Genomic DNA, 23,042 nt, shown 5'->3' on the forward strand with positions numbered 1-23,042 from the left:
TGCAATTTTTTTCATTTCTCTCATTAAAGCTTATCTGAACTAAATCTACAAATCAAACTGCTGTCAAATGAACAGATTAATTAAACCCTAAACCTTTTTATTTTTTTTTATTTTATTGTTTATATACACACATGCATATATATATTTAACAAAATTATATTATATTATATTATATTATATTATATTATATTATATTATATTATATTATATTATATTATATTATATTATATTATATTATTTTCTTTTCTCATCTGCCTTGTCTTTGATTTATCTTTATTTTGGGGCTTTTCTCAGTAGTGTGATTAATTGCAATTAATATAATTTTCTATTTATTTTTTATTTTTTTATTGAATTGGCAGCCAAATTAATTCTAGTTCTAATATTCAGCCGCTCAGTAAATCAAACTGCCACTCATTTCTCCTGTCAGGTGACCTGATCCACCAGGTGAGCCAGGCTGCTTCCTCTCCGCCGCCGGAGGACGAGGACCACGGCAGCATATCCCAGCATCCTCCGTTCCTCTTACAGGAGCAGCAGCATCACCCGCTGCGAGTGGCCGCTAAAGCCTACACCCTGTCCTCCGTCCTCATGAGGATCCTCATGCTTGGCCGCGTCCTCAACGAGGAGCCCCTGATCCTCAGCGGGACCGAGATCGGAGCCGCTGGCAAGCGCGCCGACCCACAGAGCCTGCTCTGCTACGGCGAGAGCGACGCGTGCCGCCATTTCTCCATCCCGCGAGCTTTCAACGCCAGTCTGGAACGGGCAGCAGGGGGCACGCTGGCGCAAGGAGCCAACAGCGAGGACGGCATCGTGCAGCTGCTGTTCCAAGTGGAGCCAAATCCATTCCCGTTCAATTACGTCACCAATTACACCGTGTCTACGGAGGTGGCGTCCATGGAGTTCCGCACGGTGAACGGCACACAGATTCCCATCTCAGATCTGGATGAGAGCCAAGCCATAACGGTTGCCGTTAATAATGGAAGCGTGGCTGGGCTGGACGCTAACAGATTGGAGGCCATCTTGCCGCCGGCGGGAGCCGAGAATGTCAGTCGCTGCAGTTCGGTCATTGTGAGAGTGAGTACGGGGAACGCCAACAGACAGGCGGGAATCTACGTCCAACTCAACTTCACTGTACTAGACGGTAAGATGGCCAACACAAGGGGGAGCCACTGAGAATAAAAAAAACTCAAAAAAACATTTATACTGTATGAGAAATATATATAGGTGTGATATTATAAAGACAACATGTTGTTTCTGAAATTAAATAATTGACTTTAATGGTCATCATGCTTAAGAAACTGTCTGAAAATATTACTAAATATGTAAGGAATAATAATCTTTATAAATACTTTTAATAAAGATGATGCATCTATGCTTAACACTTCCACAAAATTGCCGTTTTGTTTTTTCTTTCTATTAAAAACTAGTGCTAGAATAAAATCATCATAAATAATTTCATGTTAGCTGCTATTTTAGGATTATTTATGTATTTGTGTTATTATAGTGTTTTTAAAATTTTGAATGGGCTTTTATTTTTATATTTTAATTTTAGTTTAAGTTTTAGTCATTTTGTTATGTTTTTGTCATTTTTATTAGGTTTTTAATATTTCTAATGTAATCTTTTTATTATAATTAATTAATCATTTTATTTTAGCTTTATTTCAGTTACCGAAAATGATTTTTAATACTTTCAGCAGATGCCTTGAAAACCCTCTGTACACTTTATTTTGGCTGAACTAACGGACCAGTCGAGTAATTGGTTCAGTCCCTAGTTAGTACAGCACATGGTCAGTGTTTAGTAATTTGTGACAACCAACATTGTAAAAATCAACTTTATTTATCCTCACAGGAGTAGAAATAAGGGAATTTCATCCTTCTTGTGAATGTTTTCTTGATTTTATGTATCTCTAACACCTATTTCTATTCATCCCGTCATCCTCAGATTCTCCAGAAAAGTGGGAATTGGATCCATCGATCACGGCTTATCTGCACACTTCTGAATGGCCCAACGAATACAACAGCACTGACAGGAAACGCATCATGCTCAATATGACGCGGGGACGGGACTTGGACCACCGACACTACACTTTCTTCCTGTCTCCAAAGTAAGAGACATCATCAATTAAAGCTTTTTGATGTGTCTCACTGCTATTTTTGACTGAAAAATCATGGAAGTGCATGTTAATGAAAGGCCATTCATCTAGATTAAATGATGAGTTTGTATGCGGGCGGCTCTTTTGTTTGTTAAATGAACATCAGCAGCTCTTTACTGAGTGACTCATTCATTAATATCACTAATGAAGATTAGTGTTTCACAAAACACAAAGAGTGCTGCCAGATTTCAGTCTCTATCCATTTTGTTCATTTGCATTTTTGATTTTTAGCCAATAAAATAAAAACATTTGCGGTGATGCACTAATGCACACAAACTAGCTTTTGAAGACATTTTCATTCTGATTTCTCCATCAGTTCATATGACACCACGCGTGACCACTTCATAAACGTGTCCGCGGGCTGCGGCACGGATGATCCGGATCTGATCCGGTTGGAGGTGGCTGTGTTCACATCTTTATGTCAGTATTTCAGCGAGAGCGCCAAACAGTGGCGGACGGACGGCATGATTCCTCTTCCTGAGACCAGCGTGGGCCGAGCCGTGTGTCGTACGCGTCATCTCACCGCTTTCGCCGCCAGCCTGTTCGTTCCGCCCGACGCCGTCTCCTTCATCATTCCTGTGAGTATCACAACTGAACACAGCAGACATTTTCTTTTCCTTAATATTATTCATATTAATAATAATTTAAAAAGTTTTAACTATTTTAAAATTAATATTTTTAAACGAACCTTCCTTTTGTTCAGAAATAGTAATAATGTTAATAATATAATAATAATTTTGAATTCTTTAAAAACGGTTTAAAATATAGTAAATATTATTTTTTTTTAATGTAAAGTATTTTATGTTATATTAGTAGTAAAGATTAGTCTGTTTTTCTCAAGTTTAATATATACAAAATATATTATTAATTAAAATTACGTATTATTTATTTAAATTTGCAAAATCTATTTTAATCAATTATTATATTATAGTTTGAGTTATATTTTAATAATTTTAACTAGTTTATGTTATATTATATTAAAAAGTTTAAGAGTTATATTTTAATAATTTTAACTGATTTATTATATATTATATTATATTATATTATATTGAGTTTGAGTTATATTTTAATAATTTTAAATAGTTTATATTATATTATATTATATTATATTATATTATATTATATTATATTATATTATATTATATTATATTATATTATATTATATTGAGTTTGAGTTATATTTTAATAATTTTAAATAGTTTATATAATATTATATTATATTATATTATATTATATTATATAATAGTTTGAGTTATATTAACTGATTTATTAAATTATATATTATATTATATTATATTATATTATAGTTTGAGTTATATTAACTGATTTATTATATTATATTATATTATATTATATTATATATTATATATTATATTATATTATATTATATTATATTATATTATATTATATTATATTATATTATATTATATTATATATAGTTTGAGTTATATTAACTGATTTATTATATATTATATTATATTATATTATATTGAGTTTGAGTTATATTTTAATAATTTTAAATAGTTTATATTATATTATATTATATTATATTATATTGAGTTTGAGTTATATTTTAATAATTTTAAATAGTTTATATTATATTATATTATATTATATTATATTATATTATAGTTTGAGTTATATTAACTGATTTATTAAATTATATATTATATTATATTATATTATATATATTATATTATATTATATTATATTATATTATATTATATTATATATAGTTTGAGTTATATTAACTGATTTATTATATTATATTATATTATATTATATTATATTATATTATATTATATTATATTGAGTTTCAGTTATATTTTAATAATTTTAAATAGTTTATATTATATTATAGTTTGAGTTATATTAACTGATTTATTATATTATATTATATTATATTATATTATATTATATTATATTATAGTTTGAGTTATATTAACTGATTTATTATATTATATTATATTATATTATATTATATTATATTATAGTATAGTTTGAGTTATATTAACTGATTTATTATATTATATTATATTATATTATATTATATTATATTATATTATATTATATTATATTATATTATATTATAGTTTGAGTTATATTAACTGATTTATTATATTATATTATATTATATTATATTATATTATATTATATTATATTATATTATATTATATTATATTATATTATATTATATTATATTATATTATATTATATTATATTATATTATAGTTTAGTTTAAGTGTTCTGTTCTGAGAACAGCTGGTTGCAGGGTCAGTAATGATAATGCAGTGTTGTGTATCTCGTCCGTGTCAGGAGCGTTCAGTTACTCGTAGTCTGGTGGTGGTGTTGGTGTGTGTGATCGGACTGCTGTGTTACGCCGTGGCCGGCGCTATACTGCGGAAACTGGATCAGATGGACCTGAGACGGGCCTCTGTGGTCCCGCTGTGCGGGAAGGACGGTCTGTACAAGTACGAGATCCAGGTCAAGACCGGCTGGGCCTACGGAGCAGGTGAGTTTAGGAGCGTTTCGCAGACGATCACTAGGTTAGTCTGAGCAAAATCTGCATGGGGAACCTTTTGCATTCAAGTGAAACTCAGTTTCATAGATTCATATTGAAACATCTGGATTTTGCCCATGAAATTTTGCTGAGTAACAGTCAGTATTAAGAAATACTAAACTAAAATGAGAAATGTTGCATCATTGGCAGCTAGATTAAATACTTCTTTTGATTTAAGTTAATGTTTAAATGATTTTAAGTAACAGCCTTGGTTTTTATGGTTTTCGTTAACTAATAACCCTGGTAAAGTCTGAGGCTGGACTGTTTACAACAGACTGCCAGTCTTGATGAATGAAGTGATCAGTTTTATGCATTAGAGCAAAGAATATTCCCATCATTGTATTCCCTGACTGAAACGCTGCCGGATGTCTGGATTGAGATGGCTGGAGTCTGAGATGTCAATCTTTGATCACATCAACATCAGCAGTGTCTTTATACCCGCTCCAGGTACCACGGCTCACGTTGGCATCAGCCTCCACGGTAGCGACAGCCGCAGCGGACACAGACACCTGGACAGCGTTGGAGCGTTCGCTCGAAACAGCCTGGACATCTTCCACATCGCCACAGACTCGAGCCTGGGCAGCGTGCTCAAGATCCGCGTGTGGCACGACAACAAAGGTACATAAACAGACCCACAGATCGGGCATAAACAATGTTGAGCGGGGCAGAACTGTGAGAAGAAACCCGTCTCTTCTCTCTCTCTCTGTCTCTCTCAGGTCTGTCTCCTGCATGGCTGCTCCAGTATGTCCTAGTGAAGGACTTGCAGACGGGCAGCAGTTATTTCTTCCTGGTTGAAGAATGGCTCTCGGTCGATAATGAGAAAACGGACGGCAGGGTAGAGATAGAGGTGGAAGCCTCAGGTAAAGTCCCGCCTCCCCAGATAAAACACAGATTGTGATTGGTTGGTGCTGGATGCATAAGATCATGAATATTCAGAGCCAGAATAACTTATGTTTTAAGAAATGGAAATTAAATCCAGTGAATTTCACTGTTTGCCCGTAATGTTCGCAAACATTACTGTTAAAAGTAATGTATTTCTCCTGATAAAAACTAATAATAATAATAATAATAATAATAATAATACTTTATTCATCCCTTTTAGGGAAATTCAAACATCCAGTAGCTCACATTTAACAATTACAGACAAATAACACAAATTATATTACATTTATATTACAAGTTATATTACTATTATATTACATTATTAGTTTTAATAGAAAGTAAGCCTAAAGCTTTATAACACACAGGATAAAATGCAGGATACAGTTAGATGCATATCATTAGCAAAACAACTTGTTTTTGTCTAAATTAATTTTGGATGATAATTTAGATTGATTAATCACGATTAATAGATTTGACTGCACTAATATATATATATATATATATATATATATATATATATATATATATATAGTGCTGTGAAATCGATTAATTTTTCAATTTATTTTTTACTCTAAAATGTGATCATTTTTTAATTTTAATATTTTAACATATGTAATATGTAAAATATAAATATGTAATTTATATTTACATTATATTATTTTCTATATTATAGATGTATATTAATATATAACATATAATTATTTATATATTTATTTCTTTTTTTATTTATTCATTTATATTAAATTAAATTTCACATTTCATATATATATATATACTGTGTATTTATTTATTTATATTATTTTTTTATAAAATTTTATGTATATATACTGTGTTTGTGTATGTATGTATGTGTGTATATATATATATATATATATATATATATATATATATATATATATATATATGAAATTTAATTAAAACAAAACAATTATGTTATATTAATATACTATAATATAGAAAATAATATGTAATTATAAAAAATAGTATGATATTTCATATTAATTTTTTTTTTAGAATAAAATATTAAAATTAAATAATGATCACATATGGGTTTTAGGGTAAATTTTTTTTTTTATTATTTTTTAGCTTTGTATTATTGGTTAAAAAAAAAGAATGATTTTTTTTTTTTTATATTTGAAAAACAAACTTTGATGTTATTGTATAAATTTAAAAACATTACTTGAAAAAAATACTACTCTTTAATCATAAAACATAATGTAATTATTTTGTACTTTTATTTGAACTGTGTTACGCCCAACAGTTAGTTAGGTAGTTAGATAACTAGTTAGTATTACTGTTAACTGCCTACTTAGTACAGCAAATGTTTACTTATGCATCATGTTCCATTAACACACGAATGATGGAGAAATGACCCTCACACTTGTGCTGTAACCTACTGAAAACCACAACAACACATGACATTTGTACAACTTCCTGCTGTCTGACCTCTGCATTTCCTGTGTGCAGAGGAGGCGGAGCTTCGTCGCTGGCCCCGGCTGCTGTCCTGGGAGCTGCAGAGGGCGGTGTGTGAGAGCCACCTGTGGCTGTCGCTATGGGAACGACCTCCGCGGAGCCCCTTTACGCGGCTGCAGCGGCTGACCTGCTGCTCTCTGCTCATGCACCTCTGCATGCTGGCTAACGCCGTGTGGTACGGCACCGTCGCCTACGGCAACAGGTGAAAGAACTGTCACTTCTGCTCACCAAGAGACTTCTCTCAAAAACATTTAAAAATCATAATTCCTCCAAACTCTTGTTATGACGAATTGCGTGAATGTGTGTCGTAGCTCCACGCCGGTGTCGAATCTGGTGTCGGTGAATGTGGAGACCGTGTGGGCGGGGCTTGTGAGCTGTCTGCTGGTCTATCCTGTCTACCTGCTCGTCTTCTGTCTGTTCAGACTCAGCCGCAGTAAGGTGAGACACGCACACTCAATCTTCTCTGAAGACTTCACCACTTCAGTGTGGTACATTAAAAAGCGTCTTCTTTATTTAGGTCTCTGTGGAGCAGCTCCCCCCTCAGGTGGACCAGGAGTCTCTCGAGATCGATGACTTCCTGGATAACTCACTGACAGGAAGCTCTTTTCTGATGTTGAATGGGATTCCTGGAGAGGTACGTTGGGATTCGGCTGAAGATGTTCATAACTGATCTCCACTGGTTCACAAACAGAAACAAAACACTTACTATTACTATAACTGTTTATTTATTTGTTTGTTTTATAAGTATTTGTATATTTGTTAGTACATTAATTTTGTCAATAATTTATACATTTTTATAAGAAGTATTTTTTGATTTATTTATTTAATATTAAATATGTTAAAATTAATTGATTTTTTTTTTGTGCTGACAAATCGATTAATCGCATCTAACATAAAAGTGTGTGTGTGTATATATATATATATATATATATATATATATATATATATATATATATATATATATATATATATATATATATATATATACACACACACACACACACACACACACACATTAACATAACATAAATATGTATTATATTCACTAGCTGTCAAATGATTAATCGCATCCAAAATAAAAGTTTGTGTTTACATAATATGTGTGTATACTGTGTATATTTATTATGTATATATAAATACACACACATGCATGTATATATTTAACAAAAATATATGATATTTATATATAAAATATTTATATTTATATATAATATAAATTATATATTAGTGTATATATACATATATACTGTATATATGTATGTATTTACAAACTTTTATGTTAGATGCGATTTAATCGATTTGACAGCACTATTTTATATGAAGTGTTTTTATGTTTGGACATTTATTTTATTTATTTTTTTAATAAAAATATTAAGTATTTTTATATTTGTTATTTCATATATTTGTTTGTTAGCTTTGTTTATTTTTATAATTTTTTTGGTTATTTTTTTACTTAATTAAAATGTATATTTCTCTTTTGCTAAATTAATTAAATATAAGTGTGTGTATACGTACATTTACATTTATTTATATATACACAGACACACACACATTAGATTAGATTCAATAAAGTTTATTTAATATAAATTCACACAAGTTAAATAAATAAATATATATATTTATTTCCTTTTTAATAATCAATTATAAATATAACATGTAAATGTGAGTATTTTATCATAAATATTGATAATATAAGGTATATATATCACAGTATATAATAATATAAATACTATATTGTAAAATAGGTCTGTATTCTGTGTACTGTATAGTATATACTCTATAGATCACAGAGTTGATGAGTTTGGATCAGTGAAGGTTAAAAAACTGATACCCAATAAAACACAATGATTTTGTTTATTGTTAAAGCCAGCACAATAATTACTACAATGTATATATAAACAATAATGTAATAATTTACAATTAAAATAACATCTGATGGTCTTGTTGTTGACGGCTCTGTGAGATTCACTGCAGTAACAGTTTTGAAGAGCTGAACTGTGAACTCTGGGATCAGAACAGCCTTTCTGCTAGAGACACTTTGATGTGGGTCTATGTTTTTATTCAAAGGAAAAATACAATATATGTATTTTATTTATTCTGACAGAGACCCAGATGTGTTTCTCTCCTACCTTTCATGAAGTGCAAATTGAAATGCGTTCAGTCTCACAGAGAAACCTTCACAAACACCTTCTCATTATGATTTTCAAAGTCATAGCTGATTTATTTCAGTTCTCTCTGGGAGGGAAAACTAAATGAAACAGTTAGAAAATGAATGTCTGCATCTAGAAAGGTGCTTTTTGTCGTCTTCATAGTCATAACGTTTAAATGTGCTGCAGTTCAGTTTGTCCCAGACGTCGCCGAACGTCACATTTTCAGGCTGATTTCTATTAGAATGAAAAACATGATGAATTTTGAGTTACAAAACTGAGACGAGAAGCTCCATTTAAATTCCGGTCATGAAGTACATCAGTATGAGCTGGTATATATATACATACATATATATATAGCAGCAAACTCACTTCCTGAGGCTCTTGTGTTCCTGCAGAAGAATAACTCTCTCTCTCTCTCTCTCTCTTTGCAGACATACTCAGAAGAGACCAACATTGACCTGCCCACTCCTTCCACTAAGAGGTAAGTGTGAGGTCGCATCAGGTCGCCATGGTTACAGACGCACTAAAACTCTCTCATTAAAAAGACACCTTGAAATAAAGTAAACGTTGAAATAAAATATCAAGAAACTTCAACTTTTATTTCAGCTAGTTTAGCGACATTTCTCATTTTTATTTAGTTTAACTTAATGTACTTAAATAACTAAAACTAAAACTGAAATAAAAATGAATAAAAACTATATAGACATATGTGATCCTGGATCACTAATCCAGTCATAAAGGTCAGGATCGATCGTTAGGATAGGACAATATTTGTCCGAGATTCAACTATTTGAAAATCTGGAATCTGAGGGTGCAAAAAAATCAAAATATTGAGAAAATCACCTTTAAAGTTGTCCAAATTAAGTCCTTTGCAATGCATATCCACTCACATAAATACATTTTTGATATATTTACAGTAGGCAATTTACAAAATATTTTCATGGAACATGATCTTTACTAATGATTTGTGGCATAAAAGAAAAATCGATAATTTTGACCCATGCAATGTATTGTTGGCTATTGCTACAAATATACCCGTGTGACTTATGACTGGTTTTGTGAAAAAAAAAAAAGAAAAGAAAAATGACAAAAATACACAACAAAATTAGTAAAACTATAACTGAAATTAAAATGAAAGTGGAAATATAAAATATAAAAACATATTTAAAAAAACAATTCAAAATATTAATAAAAACTATAATAAAAATAAATTAAAGCTAAATAAAAATATTAAAAAACTAATAAAAATGATAGAATCGCATAACGTGAAATGAAAACTGCAAATATAAAAATAAAATATGTAGTCAAAATATTAATAAATACTACAATATTATATAAATAATACTAAAATAACACTGGGGTGAATAAATAAACAACTGATGTTGAATAATGTACAAGTTGTGGATTTGTTTTTTATTTTTATTTCTAAATTATTTTTATTTATTGTTGAATGTTGAATAATGCATAGGTGGTGGGTAAAAACTGATCAACAGTAGACAAAACAACTGAGTGGCTAAATAAATGAATTTAATAAATAAGAATAAAAGCATAAGCAAATAAAAACTGATTCAGTGAGTGAATGAATTAATGAGTGTAAGTGAATCAAAGAGTCAATGAAAGTGTGAACGACTGAGTATGAATGAATCAGTGGGAATGAATGACTCTGTTCTTCCTCTGCAGTCTTCAGGGGTGGAGCATTCCTGAATGTGATTGGCCGGATGTGTTGACTGATCCGTCTGTTGAGATGGGGCCGGTGTTTCCCCCTCGGCTCAAGAGAGGTCAGGGCAGCAGACATCTGGGAGTGGACATCACTTTAAGCCCTGACGAAGAGGACACCGTCTGTGACAACAGCCACAGGAACAAATACTTCTCTTCTTCAGGTGATATGTTGGCTTGTTCTCTCTTTTATTCCATAGTATACTTATGCATATTACTTGTATACTTAGTGCTTAAGTACATACTTAATGCATGTGTCAGAAGAAAAGAGGTGGTTGTTGATTGGATGCTGACTTTGATTGACAGATGAGGATCTAATCAAGCGCATTTTGGCCGATGGACAGCTGCTGTCTCAGACGGACAGTGACATGGGCGAACTGTAAGTCACACCTCAGTTTCTCATCTGCATTTTCAGAGTGTTTGTGGATCCTTAAAAAGAATTCAAATGTCTTAAATTAATTATGTGGAAAATGTAAGGCCGCAAAAAGTCTTGAATAGCATAGAAAATACCTTGGGAAAAAAACATAAACAGGGAAATTCCAGATTACAACACACACAGAAGTCGTAAAATCCATAAAATAAAATAGTAAATATATATATAATATAAAGTATTTAAAATAATGTAAAAATAAAATATTTTAGTATACTGGATAGATTCAGTGCATTATTCGTTTGCCCAGCATTAGAATATATGTTAAAATGTAATTAATTAATTAATTCATTCATTCTAATTTATTCCTTTTTTTATATGATTCTTTGATGAATAGAAAGTTCAAAAGAACAGCAATAGAAATGGGAATCTTTTGTAATATAAATGTCTTTACTGTCACTTATACGGAAGAGGATTAGGACCAAGCAATAATAAAAAAATAAAACCATCTCAAGATTAAAGTTGTTAAATTACGAGAAAAAACTCGTTAAATTTCAAGAAAAAAGTCGAGAATAAACTTGTTAAATTACGAGAAAAAAACTTGTTAGATTTCGAGAAAAAAGTTGAGATAAAATGTTGAGAATAAACTCGTTAAATTACGAGAAAAAAGTTGAGATAAAATGTTGAGAATAAAGTCATTAAATTACGAGAAAAAAACTTGTTAGATTATGAGAACAAATTCGTTAAATTATGAGAAAAATGTCGTTAAATTTCTAGAAAAAAGTCGAAATAAAATGAGAATAAACTTGTTAAATTACGAGAAAAAACTCGTTAAATTTCAAGAAAAAAGTCGAGATAAAATGTTGAGAATAAACTCATTAAATTACGAGAAAAAAACTCGTAAAATTTCAAGAAAAAAGTCGAGATAAAATGTTGAGAATAAACTTGTTAAATTACGAGAAAAAAACTCGTTAAATGATCTCGAGATTAAAGTTGTTAAATTTCGAGAAAAAAGTCGAAATAAAATGTTGAGAATAAACTTGTTAAATTACGAGAAAAAACTCGTTAGATTTCAAGAAAAAAGTCGAGATAAAATGTTGAGAATAAAGTCATTAAATTACGAGAAAAAAACTCGTTAAATTTCAAGAAAAAAGTCGAGATAAAATATTGAGAATAAAGTCATTAAATTACGAGAAAAAAACTCGTTAAATTTCAAGAAAAAAGTCGAGATAAAATGTTGAGAATAAAGTCATTAAATTACGAGAAAAAAGTCATTCGATTATGAGAACAAATTTGTTAAATTTCGAGAAAAAAGTCGAGATAAAATGTTGAGAATAAACTTGTTAAATTACGAGAAAAAAAGTCGTTAGATTTCAAGAAAAAAGTCGAGATAAAATGTTGAGAATAAAGTCATTAAATTACGAGAAAAAAGTCGTTAGACTATGAGAACAAATTCGTTAATTTTCGAGAAAAAAGTCGAGATAAAAAGTTGGGAATAAACTCGTTAAATTACGAGAAAAAAACTCGTTAGATTTCGAGAAAAAAGTTGAGATAAAATGTTGAGAATAAAGTCATTAAATTACGAGAAAAAAGTCGTTAGATTATGAGAACAAATTCGTTAAATTATGAGAAAAAAGTCGTTAAATTATGAGAACAAATTCGTTAAATTGCGAATTTGTTCTCATAATTTAACAACTTTTTTTCTCGTAATTTAATAAGTTTATTCTCAACAGTTTATTTCAACTTTTTTCTCAAAATTTATCAAGTTTTTTTTCTCAAAATTTAACAACTTTAATCTCGAGATGGTTTTATTTTTTTATTATTGCTTGGCCCTAATCCTCTTCCGTACACTTATGATAAATTTTAACCAATCCTTGCTGAATAAAAGTTGTTTGTGTGTTTAGCTCCAGTATATTTGGTGATAAGACGGAAGTGATTCTACTGCAAAAGATGAATGAACCTGTTCCGTGTGCGGCCTTTAGACGAGACCCGCCCAAAACTGCTTTTACTTCACGCACAGGTACACACACACACACCCCTAAATCCACTTTTACCTCAGAAAGAGACACAAACACAGCTGAACGATTTCTCCCTCTCTCTGTCAGTGGTGACGGATGTGTGTAAGCCCAGACCGTTTCCTCCTTTATGTGGATTGGCTGCACTGTGGGCCAGCTGGGTGGGGCTTATCCTGTCCACCAGCCTATCAATGTGGTTGGGGCGGGGCTTCAGCGAAGGCGTGGCTCTGATGTGGCTCATCTCCTGCATTGTCAGTTTCCTGTCATCATTCCTCATTCTCGAACCTCTGAAGGTACATACACGCATGATAGCAGTTTACACACCTCAGCGTTAACCTGCGCATGTAAACTGCATTTTCACACTCTTTTGCTGTAGTTCATTTGACATTGAGTTTGGTTGGTGTGAAAGCTGTTCAGACATCCAGCTATAACCAGCAAACCAGCGCAGGCAGGTTTATATCCGTTTTTGTATAAATAAAAAGCGAACCGGTATATATGATGTAAAACAATTTGATTAATTAGTGCTCATCTTTGTTGAAGTTGGTTCAGTTTGTCAACATCGAACATCCTGTCAAAGTTCATCTTGACAAACTTAAAATTAATACTAATATAATTTTCGAATTAATAATAATAATTTCAAAGTTAATATATATTAACACATTTTGATTATAATTTAGAATTAAAAATTTAATTTATATTGGCATAGTTAAATAACAAGAGTTCAGTACATGGAAATGACATACAGTGAGTCTCAAACTCCATTGTTTCCTCCTTCTTATATAAATCTCATTTGTTTAAAAGACCTCCGAAGAACAGGCGAATCTCAACATAACACCGACTGTTACGTAACAGTCGGGATCATTAATATGTACGCCCCCAATATTTGCATATGCCAGCTCATGTTCAAGGCATTAAACAAGGGCAGCCAGTATTAACGTCTGGATCTGTGCACAGCTGAATCATCAGACTAGGTAAGCAAGCAAGAACAATAGCGAAAAATGGCAGATGGAGCAATAATAACTGACATGATCCATGATAACATGATATTTTTACTGATATTTGTAAATTGTCTTTCTAAATGTTTCGTTAGCATGTTGCTAATGTACTGTTAAATGTGGTTAAAGTTACCATCGTTTCTTACTGTATTCACGGAGACAAGAGAGCCATCGCTATTTTCATTATTAAACACTTGCAGTCTGTATAATTCATGAACACAACTTCATTCTTTATAAATCTCTCCAACAGTGTGTAATGTTAGCTTTAGCCACGGAGCTCTATCAAACTCATGCAGAATCAAATGTAAACATCAAAATAAATACTATACTCACATGATCCGACGCATGCATACAGTATGCATGACGAACATCTTGTAAAGATCCATTTGAGGGTTATATTAGCTGTGTGAACTTTGTAAATGCACTGTATTATAGTCGAGAGCTCGGGGGGCGGGGAGCGCGAGAGATTTAAAGGGGCCGCAGCCTGAATCGGCTCATAGTTAATGATGCCCCAAAATAGGCAGTTAAAAAAATTAATTAAAAAAAATCTATGGGGTATTTTGAGCTGAAACTTCACAGACACATTCAGGGGACACCTTAGACTTATATTACATCTTTTGAAAAGACGTTCTACGGCACCTTTAAATGTATAATGTATATTTATTAATTATAATGTATAATTAAGTTTCATTAATTGTATTTATATTATTGGCATTATTACTTAAGAATATTGATAACATTCATATAAGTGTGGATATTAAAGGTACAATTTGTGATATTTTTTTCCGCTAGAGGTCGCTAGAAGTCTATTCAAAACATAGGCGTAGTTTGATGACGCCAAGTTTTAGAGCGGAAACTTGGGACATGTGGTCTCCATCTCAACGGACAGTGCAAAAGAATAGGGATTGGAGTCTGGAAGAACTCATGTTCGTGGATGCGATTATTAATGTTACTGTAGTATGAAGCAGAGCAGGACCGAGTGTTGCGGGAGCTGAACGAGGAGCTGGAGCGATTGATCAACACACGCCTCACGAGCAGCGGGACTTTTATTATGACACAGTCGCCGGCGCCGCTTCCGCTTTTCCGGTCATGAGTTTACGGGAGCTGTCCTTGTCGACAGAACCAGCGGCAGATGGTAAACAGTAGTTATGTTCCATAAATAAGTAGCACAATCCACCATAAAACGTGCAAGAAGTAAATAAGGAACTGCTTGAAGCAATCTAGTGGTTTGCTGGACGCTAGACACTACTTCCGCATTTGTCCACGGCACTGTTGTCATGTGGTTTCTACGTCAGTAAAGGCGGTAACAAAGGTAACTGACGTCATTGACAGGCGACTGCACTGCCCCGTGTCACTGTTTAGAATGGGAATTTTCTCATGATTTACAAGTAGTTGAAGACATTAGAGATATTGTTTGTAATCAGCTGGACAAAATATATAACACTAGCCTAGTGGTTTTTGGATATTTTACTGCAAAAATTGTACATATTGTACCTTTAATAAATATGAATGCTTAACGCTTCAATGTAAATATTCATAAATATTAGCATTTACTCATGTTGATGACACAAATGAACTAAAATAATGATACTTTTATTTTATTTCTTTTGAGAAGTCTTGTCAAAGTTTGTATTTTTTAATGATTATTAATATAGGTTTCTTATTAATATTAATTTTAAAGTTAATATTATTAAATATTAACATTTAGCAAGTTAATATTTGAATTACAATTAATTATTATCAAACTTAATTATACATTAGAATTTAAAAAGTTTGATACTTGTTGAAACTTACTTGAAATTTGTCCTAGGAGTGAAAATGCCCATATATTCCTGTTTTAAATCCAGTGTGTGTGTGTGTGTTCAGGTGTTGTTAGAGGGTGTGTATTTCTCTCTGGTCGTGGGGCGTCTGAGAGCCGAAGAGCAGGACGTGCTGGTGGACTGTCCGCGTGTGGAGCGGGTCATTCAGCGAGTCCCTCGAGTGCGCCCGCCGCAGGGTTTCGCCCTCTCACAGGCCAGAGAGGAAGCGCGCAAAGTCCGCCTGCTACACACCATGCTGAAGGTACGGCACTCACAGTGTTGGAAAAGTCCGATTCTTACTTCAGCGAACGCTGAAATAAAGGGTTCATTTCCGAGTTGATTGATTGGTCAGAACTCTATAGTTTCATAAGTCCTTTGTTAGGAAATCTGTTTCAAAAAAGCTTCCCCATTCGCCCATCTTTGTGATTGCTGACAGCCACCATACATATGAATTGCCAGGTCGTATTTTACAGATCTGCGCTCTGCTTGGCTGTTCTTCTCCTCATTAGGCTCTCTTAGCTGTAATTGACGGGTGTTTCTATCCAGATTGACACAATTGACGTGTTTCTATGGCAGAAGTGCTCGTGAATGTGAAGCAGTGGGTGTTTGAATAATGGAGCTCTTTTGCTGTGAATTGACAGGGCTTCCTGCTCTACATGCTGTTCCTGCTGGTGGTTTTACTGCTCAACTACTCTGACTCGGCCAAAGACGCCCATCGCCTGCGACTTCACACTCAACTGCAGGATCATTTCCTCACAGAAAACTTTAACAACATCAGCAGGTACTGAACACACACACACGTTGTGTTTTTGTGAATTATGGGGACATTTCATAGGCCTAATGGTTTTTATACTGTACAAGCCATATTTTCTATCCCCCTACACTACCCCTACCCCTAAACCTACCCATCACAGGAAACTGTGCACACTTTTACTTTCTCACAAAAACTCATTCTGTATGATTTATAAGCCTTTTGAAAAATGGGGACATGGGGTAATGTCCTCATAAGTCACCCTCTCCTTGTAATACCTATGTCATACCTATTTCATTATACACATTTGTGTCCTGATATGTCACAAACACACACACATACACACACACACACATACACACACACACACACACACACACACAAAGCTCATTTAGCATTACACAACTTTTGACAATACAGACTTGATAAGCTTTATTTTGAAATAAACACACGAGTCTGTCTGACTGTAAACTTTTAAAGGGTTTAAAAAATTTAAACTTTCTTTTATACAAGACTTTGGCTTTCTTTTCTAATTAGTGGTAGTGTCATTTACTAATTAATTTTAATTTCAAAATTGATATTAATAAATAACAGCATTTAACCATTTTTATATTAGTATTATTAAATTTTGTAATTTATAGTTAGTTAGATTTTGATCTATGTATAATTAATAGATTAATATTGATCATTTCAAACTTTTAATTTAAAAAATGTATAGAATTGTTAAATGTGTAAATCTAGTTTAACCTTTTTGAATATATTTTAATATAATTTGATATTAATCAGTATTTTCATTTTATTGATTTTAATTAATATTAAAATTTTTATTGCTATAAATTATCAGATTTTATTTATTATTTTTTAAAATCAGTATATGTATTATTTATAATTAATGATCAATTATTAATTAGTAGTTTATTATTATCTATTGTTATCGGTTTATTATCATTTTTATCTATATAAATTACCAATTTTCATTTATTATTTTAAAAATCAATATATGTATTATTTATAATTAATTATTAATTAATAGTTTATTAGTATTATTCATATTATCAGTGTTATTGGTATTATTAATTATGAATATTGATCATATTCAAAACAATATTGATATCACTATTTATAAAATGAATATATTTAATTAGTTTTAGATTAATATTTATGAATGTTAATATTCATAAATATAACCATTTAATAACATTTAAGAATATTAATATTGGTCTTAATAATATTTATATTTTATGTTAATTTCCCCCACACAAGCCAAGTTGTTTCAGAAGCATACAATGTTTGGATGAAAGAAAGTCATATTTTTTCTTTAGGATGACGCGCACTGATGAATCCTGCTCAACAACACCCTTTTCCGGGTCCATTTCTGTCTTCCATGTTGTTTCTCTCGGTCAGGTCAGGCTCGTGTGTTCATGTGTTGATGTATCAGATCAGACAGAAGGAGGTGAGCTGACAGTTAGTTGACGTAGTTTCTTCGACAGGTGGATGCTGTTTCACACCATGAGTCTCTCTGAGCGTCATAGACCACACACACACACACACACACACACACACTCACACACACGTCTCTAACTTGTCGGATCTTCTGTCTGCAGTCGTGAGGATGTATGGGCGTGGCTCTCAGACTCCCTGTTACCACGGTTATTGGATGGGCCAGTCCTGATGGAGAAGACGGGCAGCCTGCTGATTGGTCGACCCCGCCTCCGACAGCTGAGAGCTCAGCCAGGTGCACAACCAGCACAGAACACACGTAACAACACACATAAATTTTAATATATATATATATATATATATATATATATATATATATATATATATATATATATATATATATATATATATATATATATATATATATACAGTACAGTCCAAAAGTTTGGAACCACTAAGGTTTTTAATGTTTTTAAAAGAAGTTTCGTCTGCTCACCAAGGCTACATTTATTTAATTAAAAATACAGTAAAAACAGTAATATTGTGAAATATTATTACAATTTAAAATAACTGTGTACTATTTAAATATATTTGACAAAGTAATTTATTCCTGTGATGCAAAGCTGAATTTTCAGCATCGTTACTCCAGTCTTCAGTGTCACATGATCCTTCAGAAATCATTCTAATATGCTGATCTGCTGCTCAAGAAACATTTAATGTGTACAATTGTACAAAATATTTGTGTACAATATTTTTTTCAGGATTATTTGATGAATAGAAAGTTCAAAAGAACAGTGTTTATCTGAAATCTAATCTTTTGTAACATTATAAATGTCTTTACTGCCACTTTTAATTGATTTAATGCATCCTTGCTGAATAAAAGTATTCATTTCTTTCATTTCTTTTAAAAAAAAATAAAAATAAAAATTCTTACTGACCCCAAACTTTTGAACGGTAGTGTATAATGCTACAGAAGCTTTGTATTTCAGATAAATGCTGTTCTTTTGAACTTTCTATTCATCAAGGAATCCTGAAAAAAAAGTACACAACTGTTTTCAACATTGAAAATAATCATAAATGTTTATTGAGCAGCAGATCAGCATATTAGAATGATTTCTGAAGGATCATGTGACACTGAAGACTGGAGTAACGATGCTGGAAATTCAGCTTTGCATCACAGGAATAAATTACTTTGTCAAATATATTTAAATAGTACGCAGTTATTTTAAATTGTAATAATATTTCACAATATTACTGTTTGTTACTGTATTTTTAATTAAATAAATGTAGCCTTGGTGAGCAGACGAAACTTCTTTTAAAAACATTAAAAATCTTAGTGGTTCCAAACTTGTGGACTGTACTGTATATATATATTGCAAAAAGTATTGCAAAAAACATTCTTAATAACAAATTAATGCAGTAGCTTCTGAGCAAATGCTGTATTTGTAAGCAGAATATTCTGCTTTCATGAAAGCATTATATGTGTAAAATAGTTCATTTTATGCTTGTATTATCTTTGCTGGACCTTTGCTCCTGGATTTGCATAAGGCTTTATAAAGAATGTGTTTGTGTGTTGAGAGGTCAGCACTCGCAGACGGATGAAATGTTCTTTCAATTTCCCCAGAACAATAAGAGTGACAAAGAGCATTCCTGCAGTGATTTCAGACACAGATCACTTCATTCTGACTGAAATTGATTTTTACACACACACACTTATATAAGGCAGATGGATAACAGCTTCATATACACAGATAAGAATACATTTACAAACTTTAAGTTCAATTAAAATTTCACTACATAAACATTCTTATGAAACAAATAAGAAACGGACAAACTACTGTCGCCTCGTGACCTTTTTTTCTCGCTGTCTTCCAGAATGCCCCATCAGTGGCTATTTCCCAGCATCCCTGTGGTTTGGGTGTGTCCCAGCCGGGTGGGCGGAGTCAGCCTCGGGATTGGTTCAGAACTGGAGTGTCAGTACAGTTCAGAGCAGCGGGTAAGAGTCACATGATAAGTTTGTTGTTTGTTTTCCTTTTGGCCAAACTGGAAATCCCAGAATGCATTGGACAAGTGAGAGAAACAGGAAAAAAATGTGCAAACTAGCACAGAAAATAGACTAATTTAAGACTATATATACATATATTTCTTTATAAAAGTTTTATAAGATATATAAAAATATATGTGTATATACATTTTAGCAAGAGATATAAATAAATAAATAACAGCTTTGAGTGTGGCCTCCATACTTACAAAATACTTGGGGAAAAGGGTGAATTTCAATTGGCAAGGCATTTTTAAAGAAGCTCTGGTCATTCTTACATGACACCACTTGTAAAACTGTTGTCATCCAAAAATGTTTTTTGATCTCATGGTTTGGTACATTATGTACTGAAATACAAGGGTGAAATCAACTGAAGCCTTTCAAGCTCCTGGATCAGTGAATGTTTCATGACCCAGGCTGATCTTGGATCAGGTCTTCTGGTTCAGAGGCTGTCTTTGTTTTCATCTCTGCTCGGGAGCCTCATCCACATGTCACTGAGATTCTCATAAGTATTTGATGTGTGTGTGTGTGTGTGTGTGTGTGTGTGTGTAGTGTGTGGCACTGGGGGCAGGTATCTGTCTACAGCAGTGCTGGATTCGTGCAGGATCTCAGCAGGAAGATGCAGGACTCCAGAGCTCTGGTCAAACAACTCAACACACACCAGTGGCTTGACCCGCTGTGAGTAAACGCACACACACAGAGAAAGAGAGAGATAAACATCCAATACATCCTAATCAGTTAGCGAGGATATACACAACAAAAGCCAGAAGAAGAAAGAGGAAGTCATTTTAGAGCGACTTAAAATCAGTTTAATCAATCATAAGCTTTATAAATATGTATACAACAATTTGCTTCTCAAAACTGAGCAAAAGATCATGTTGAAAATAACTTTTTTCATCATTTCTAATTACCAGTCTATTAAAATTTAATATTTTCAATTCAATTATTTGTTTATTAATCTGTCAAATAATTTTTTTGATGACCAAATTGACTACTTTTATTAAATTTCTTTATATTATTTTGTATTATTAATTATGTTTTATTTATATATTTAAAAATATATATTATTATAATTTTATGTTTAGACATCATAATTGATTGTTTGATTTATTGATTTTTTTTGACAAATATAATTATTTGAAAAAAAAAATCAATTAAATATTTTTTTATCATCAAATTGTTTTTTATCATACATTTTAAAATTACAATATTACATAATATATTGCATACAGTATTTCTAGTATTTTACATATGTAATAATTGATTATTTTATTTCTTAATTTCACAAATGCATGGCACAAATGCTACAGTATTTAATTTTCCATTCAAATAATGAAAAACAATGAATCGTACAGCCCGTCCTCTGAGCTTTCGTGTGTTTGTGTTCAGGACGAGGGCTCTGTTCGTGGAGTTTCCCCTCTATAACATCAACACCGATCTGTTGGCCGTCTTCTCGTTCCTGTTGGAGTTCCCTGTATCTGAGCGCGCTCAGTTGAGTCTGGACCTCAAAACCTGCAGCCTGCACATGCTCAGTCACGGCATGGATCTGCCCCTGTTCCTCACGGTAACCGTCAGCCAATCGCAAAACCCTCAGCTGGTTTTGAAAACCCGATCCCATTATTTATATCAATTCAATTTTGCCGTCTGAACGAAGGCAGAGGTTCATTAAGTTCTCTCTGTCTTTCACAGATCCTCCTGCTGCTCTTCATGATCTATTTCGCTGTACGTGAGGGCATGGTTGTCTGGAAACAGGGGCTTGGATACTTCCTGCGCTTGTGGAATCTAGCAAGTGTTTGCAGTCTGCTGTTGGCGATTTGTGTCGCCTCTTTACACCTGAGTCGCTCCATCCTGTCTGCCCGCCAATGGGGGTCATTTCTACAACAACGGGACAAATTCATAGACTTCTTTCCTCTGGCCCAACAGAACCAGGTTTTGACCCAACTCAGCGCAGCACTGCTCTTCCTGCTGGTGCTCAAGGTGAGCAAATGGGAATCAAACCCATGACTTGGGCAAGAAAATTCTGTCATCATTTACTCACCATCTTGTTGTTCCAAACCCATAAGACTTCAGTTTTTCTTTGAGACACAAATGAAGATATTTTTAATGAGATTTCTGTTCATTGAAAGTCCATTCATCCAAAACTCAAACTTAAAAGCATTCATAATAAGATTGTAAAATAAATCCATGGATCGAGCAGTTTAATCCAAGTCTTCTGAAGAGACACTATCGCTTTAAGTGATGGATAGATTCTAATTTAGGCTTTTATTCACATATAAACATTGATCAATGAACATATAGAGCACTCAAATATGGTAAAGGGAAGCTAAACCGTACTTGCTTGAGAACCTCATCGGTTCTCCACAAAACCATACTCACAAGAACAAACCTCACTGGTTCTTGCACAAGCTCAAATGTGCTGGCGTGAAGTGAGAATGAACCTCATTCTTCTTGTGTGCTGAGTTAGCATGTTTGAGTTTCTGTTTGCCAAATTTGAGTGCTCTATGTACATTCGCTGACCAAAACAAAGTTACAAAGTGTAACAGTAAAGTTCAGACTTGATAATTAGATGAATGAACCATTGTGCCCTTGAACAAGGCACTGGAATAACTTCAGGTTATTCCAGTAGAAATGTCTTGTTAATATGTGTGCTGTAAGTTTGTTTGGGACAACTAAATGAATGGTACTTTATGCAGACAGTCA

General features: G+C 32.5%; 2 protein-coding genes across 5 annotated transcripts in view; one reads left to right on the top strand and one right to left on the bottom strand.

Annotated features, from left to right (window-relative positions):
* LOC125271747 (NACHT, LRR and PYD domains-containing protein 12-like) overlaps positions 1-23,042 on the bottom strand; it is a 1,137,836-nt gene that overhangs the window by 545,267 nt on the left and 569,527 nt on the right. The window lies entirely within an intron of this gene.
* Positions 1-23,042, top strand: part of pkd1a (polycystic kidney disease 1a) — a 96,848-nt gene that overhangs the window by 66,774 nt on the left and 7,032 nt on the right. For both annotated transcript variants that reach the window (XM_048195966.1, XM_048195965.1), the window contains 21 exons: positions 428-1,138; positions 1,940-2,102; positions 2,467-2,728; positions 4,467-4,662; positions 5,158-5,328; positions 5,427-5,570; positions 7,060-7,267; positions 7,377-7,503; positions 7,583-7,699; positions 9,647-9,696; positions 10,896-11,095; positions 11,238-11,310; positions 13,206-13,321; positions 13,407-13,609; positions 16,178-16,372; positions 16,752-16,891; positions 18,466-18,596; positions 20,177-20,297; positions 20,895-21,020; positions 21,732-21,906; positions 22,032-22,319. In XM_048195966.1, coding sequence (XP_048051923.1) covers positions 428-1,138; positions 1,940-2,102; positions 2,467-2,728; positions 4,467-4,662; positions 5,158-5,328; positions 5,427-5,570; positions 7,060-7,267; positions 7,377-7,503; positions 7,583-7,699; positions 9,647-9,696; positions 10,896-11,095; positions 11,238-11,310; positions 13,206-13,321; positions 13,407-13,609; positions 16,178-16,372; positions 16,752-16,891; positions 18,466-18,596; positions 20,177-20,297; positions 20,895-21,020; positions 21,732-21,906; positions 22,032-22,319 — 3,917 coding nt within the window. The remainder of the gene's footprint in view (positions 1-427; positions 1,139-1,939; positions 2,103-2,466; positions 2,729-4,466; positions 4,663-5,157; positions 5,329-5,426; positions 5,571-7,059; positions 7,268-7,376; positions 7,504-7,582; positions 7,700-9,646; positions 9,697-10,895; positions 11,096-11,237; positions 11,311-13,205; positions 13,322-13,406; positions 13,610-16,177; positions 16,373-16,751; positions 16,892-18,465; positions 18,597-20,176; positions 20,298-20,894; positions 21,021-21,731; positions 21,907-22,031; positions 22,320-23,042) is intronic.

Source organism: Megalobrama amblycephala, linkage group LG7, assembly GCF_018812025.1.
Source record: "Megalobrama amblycephala isolate DHTTF-2021 linkage group LG7, ASM1881202v1, whole genome shotgun sequence".
Lineage (NCBI taxonomy): Eukaryota > Metazoa > Chordata > Actinopteri > Cypriniformes > Xenocyprididae > Megalobrama > Megalobrama amblycephala.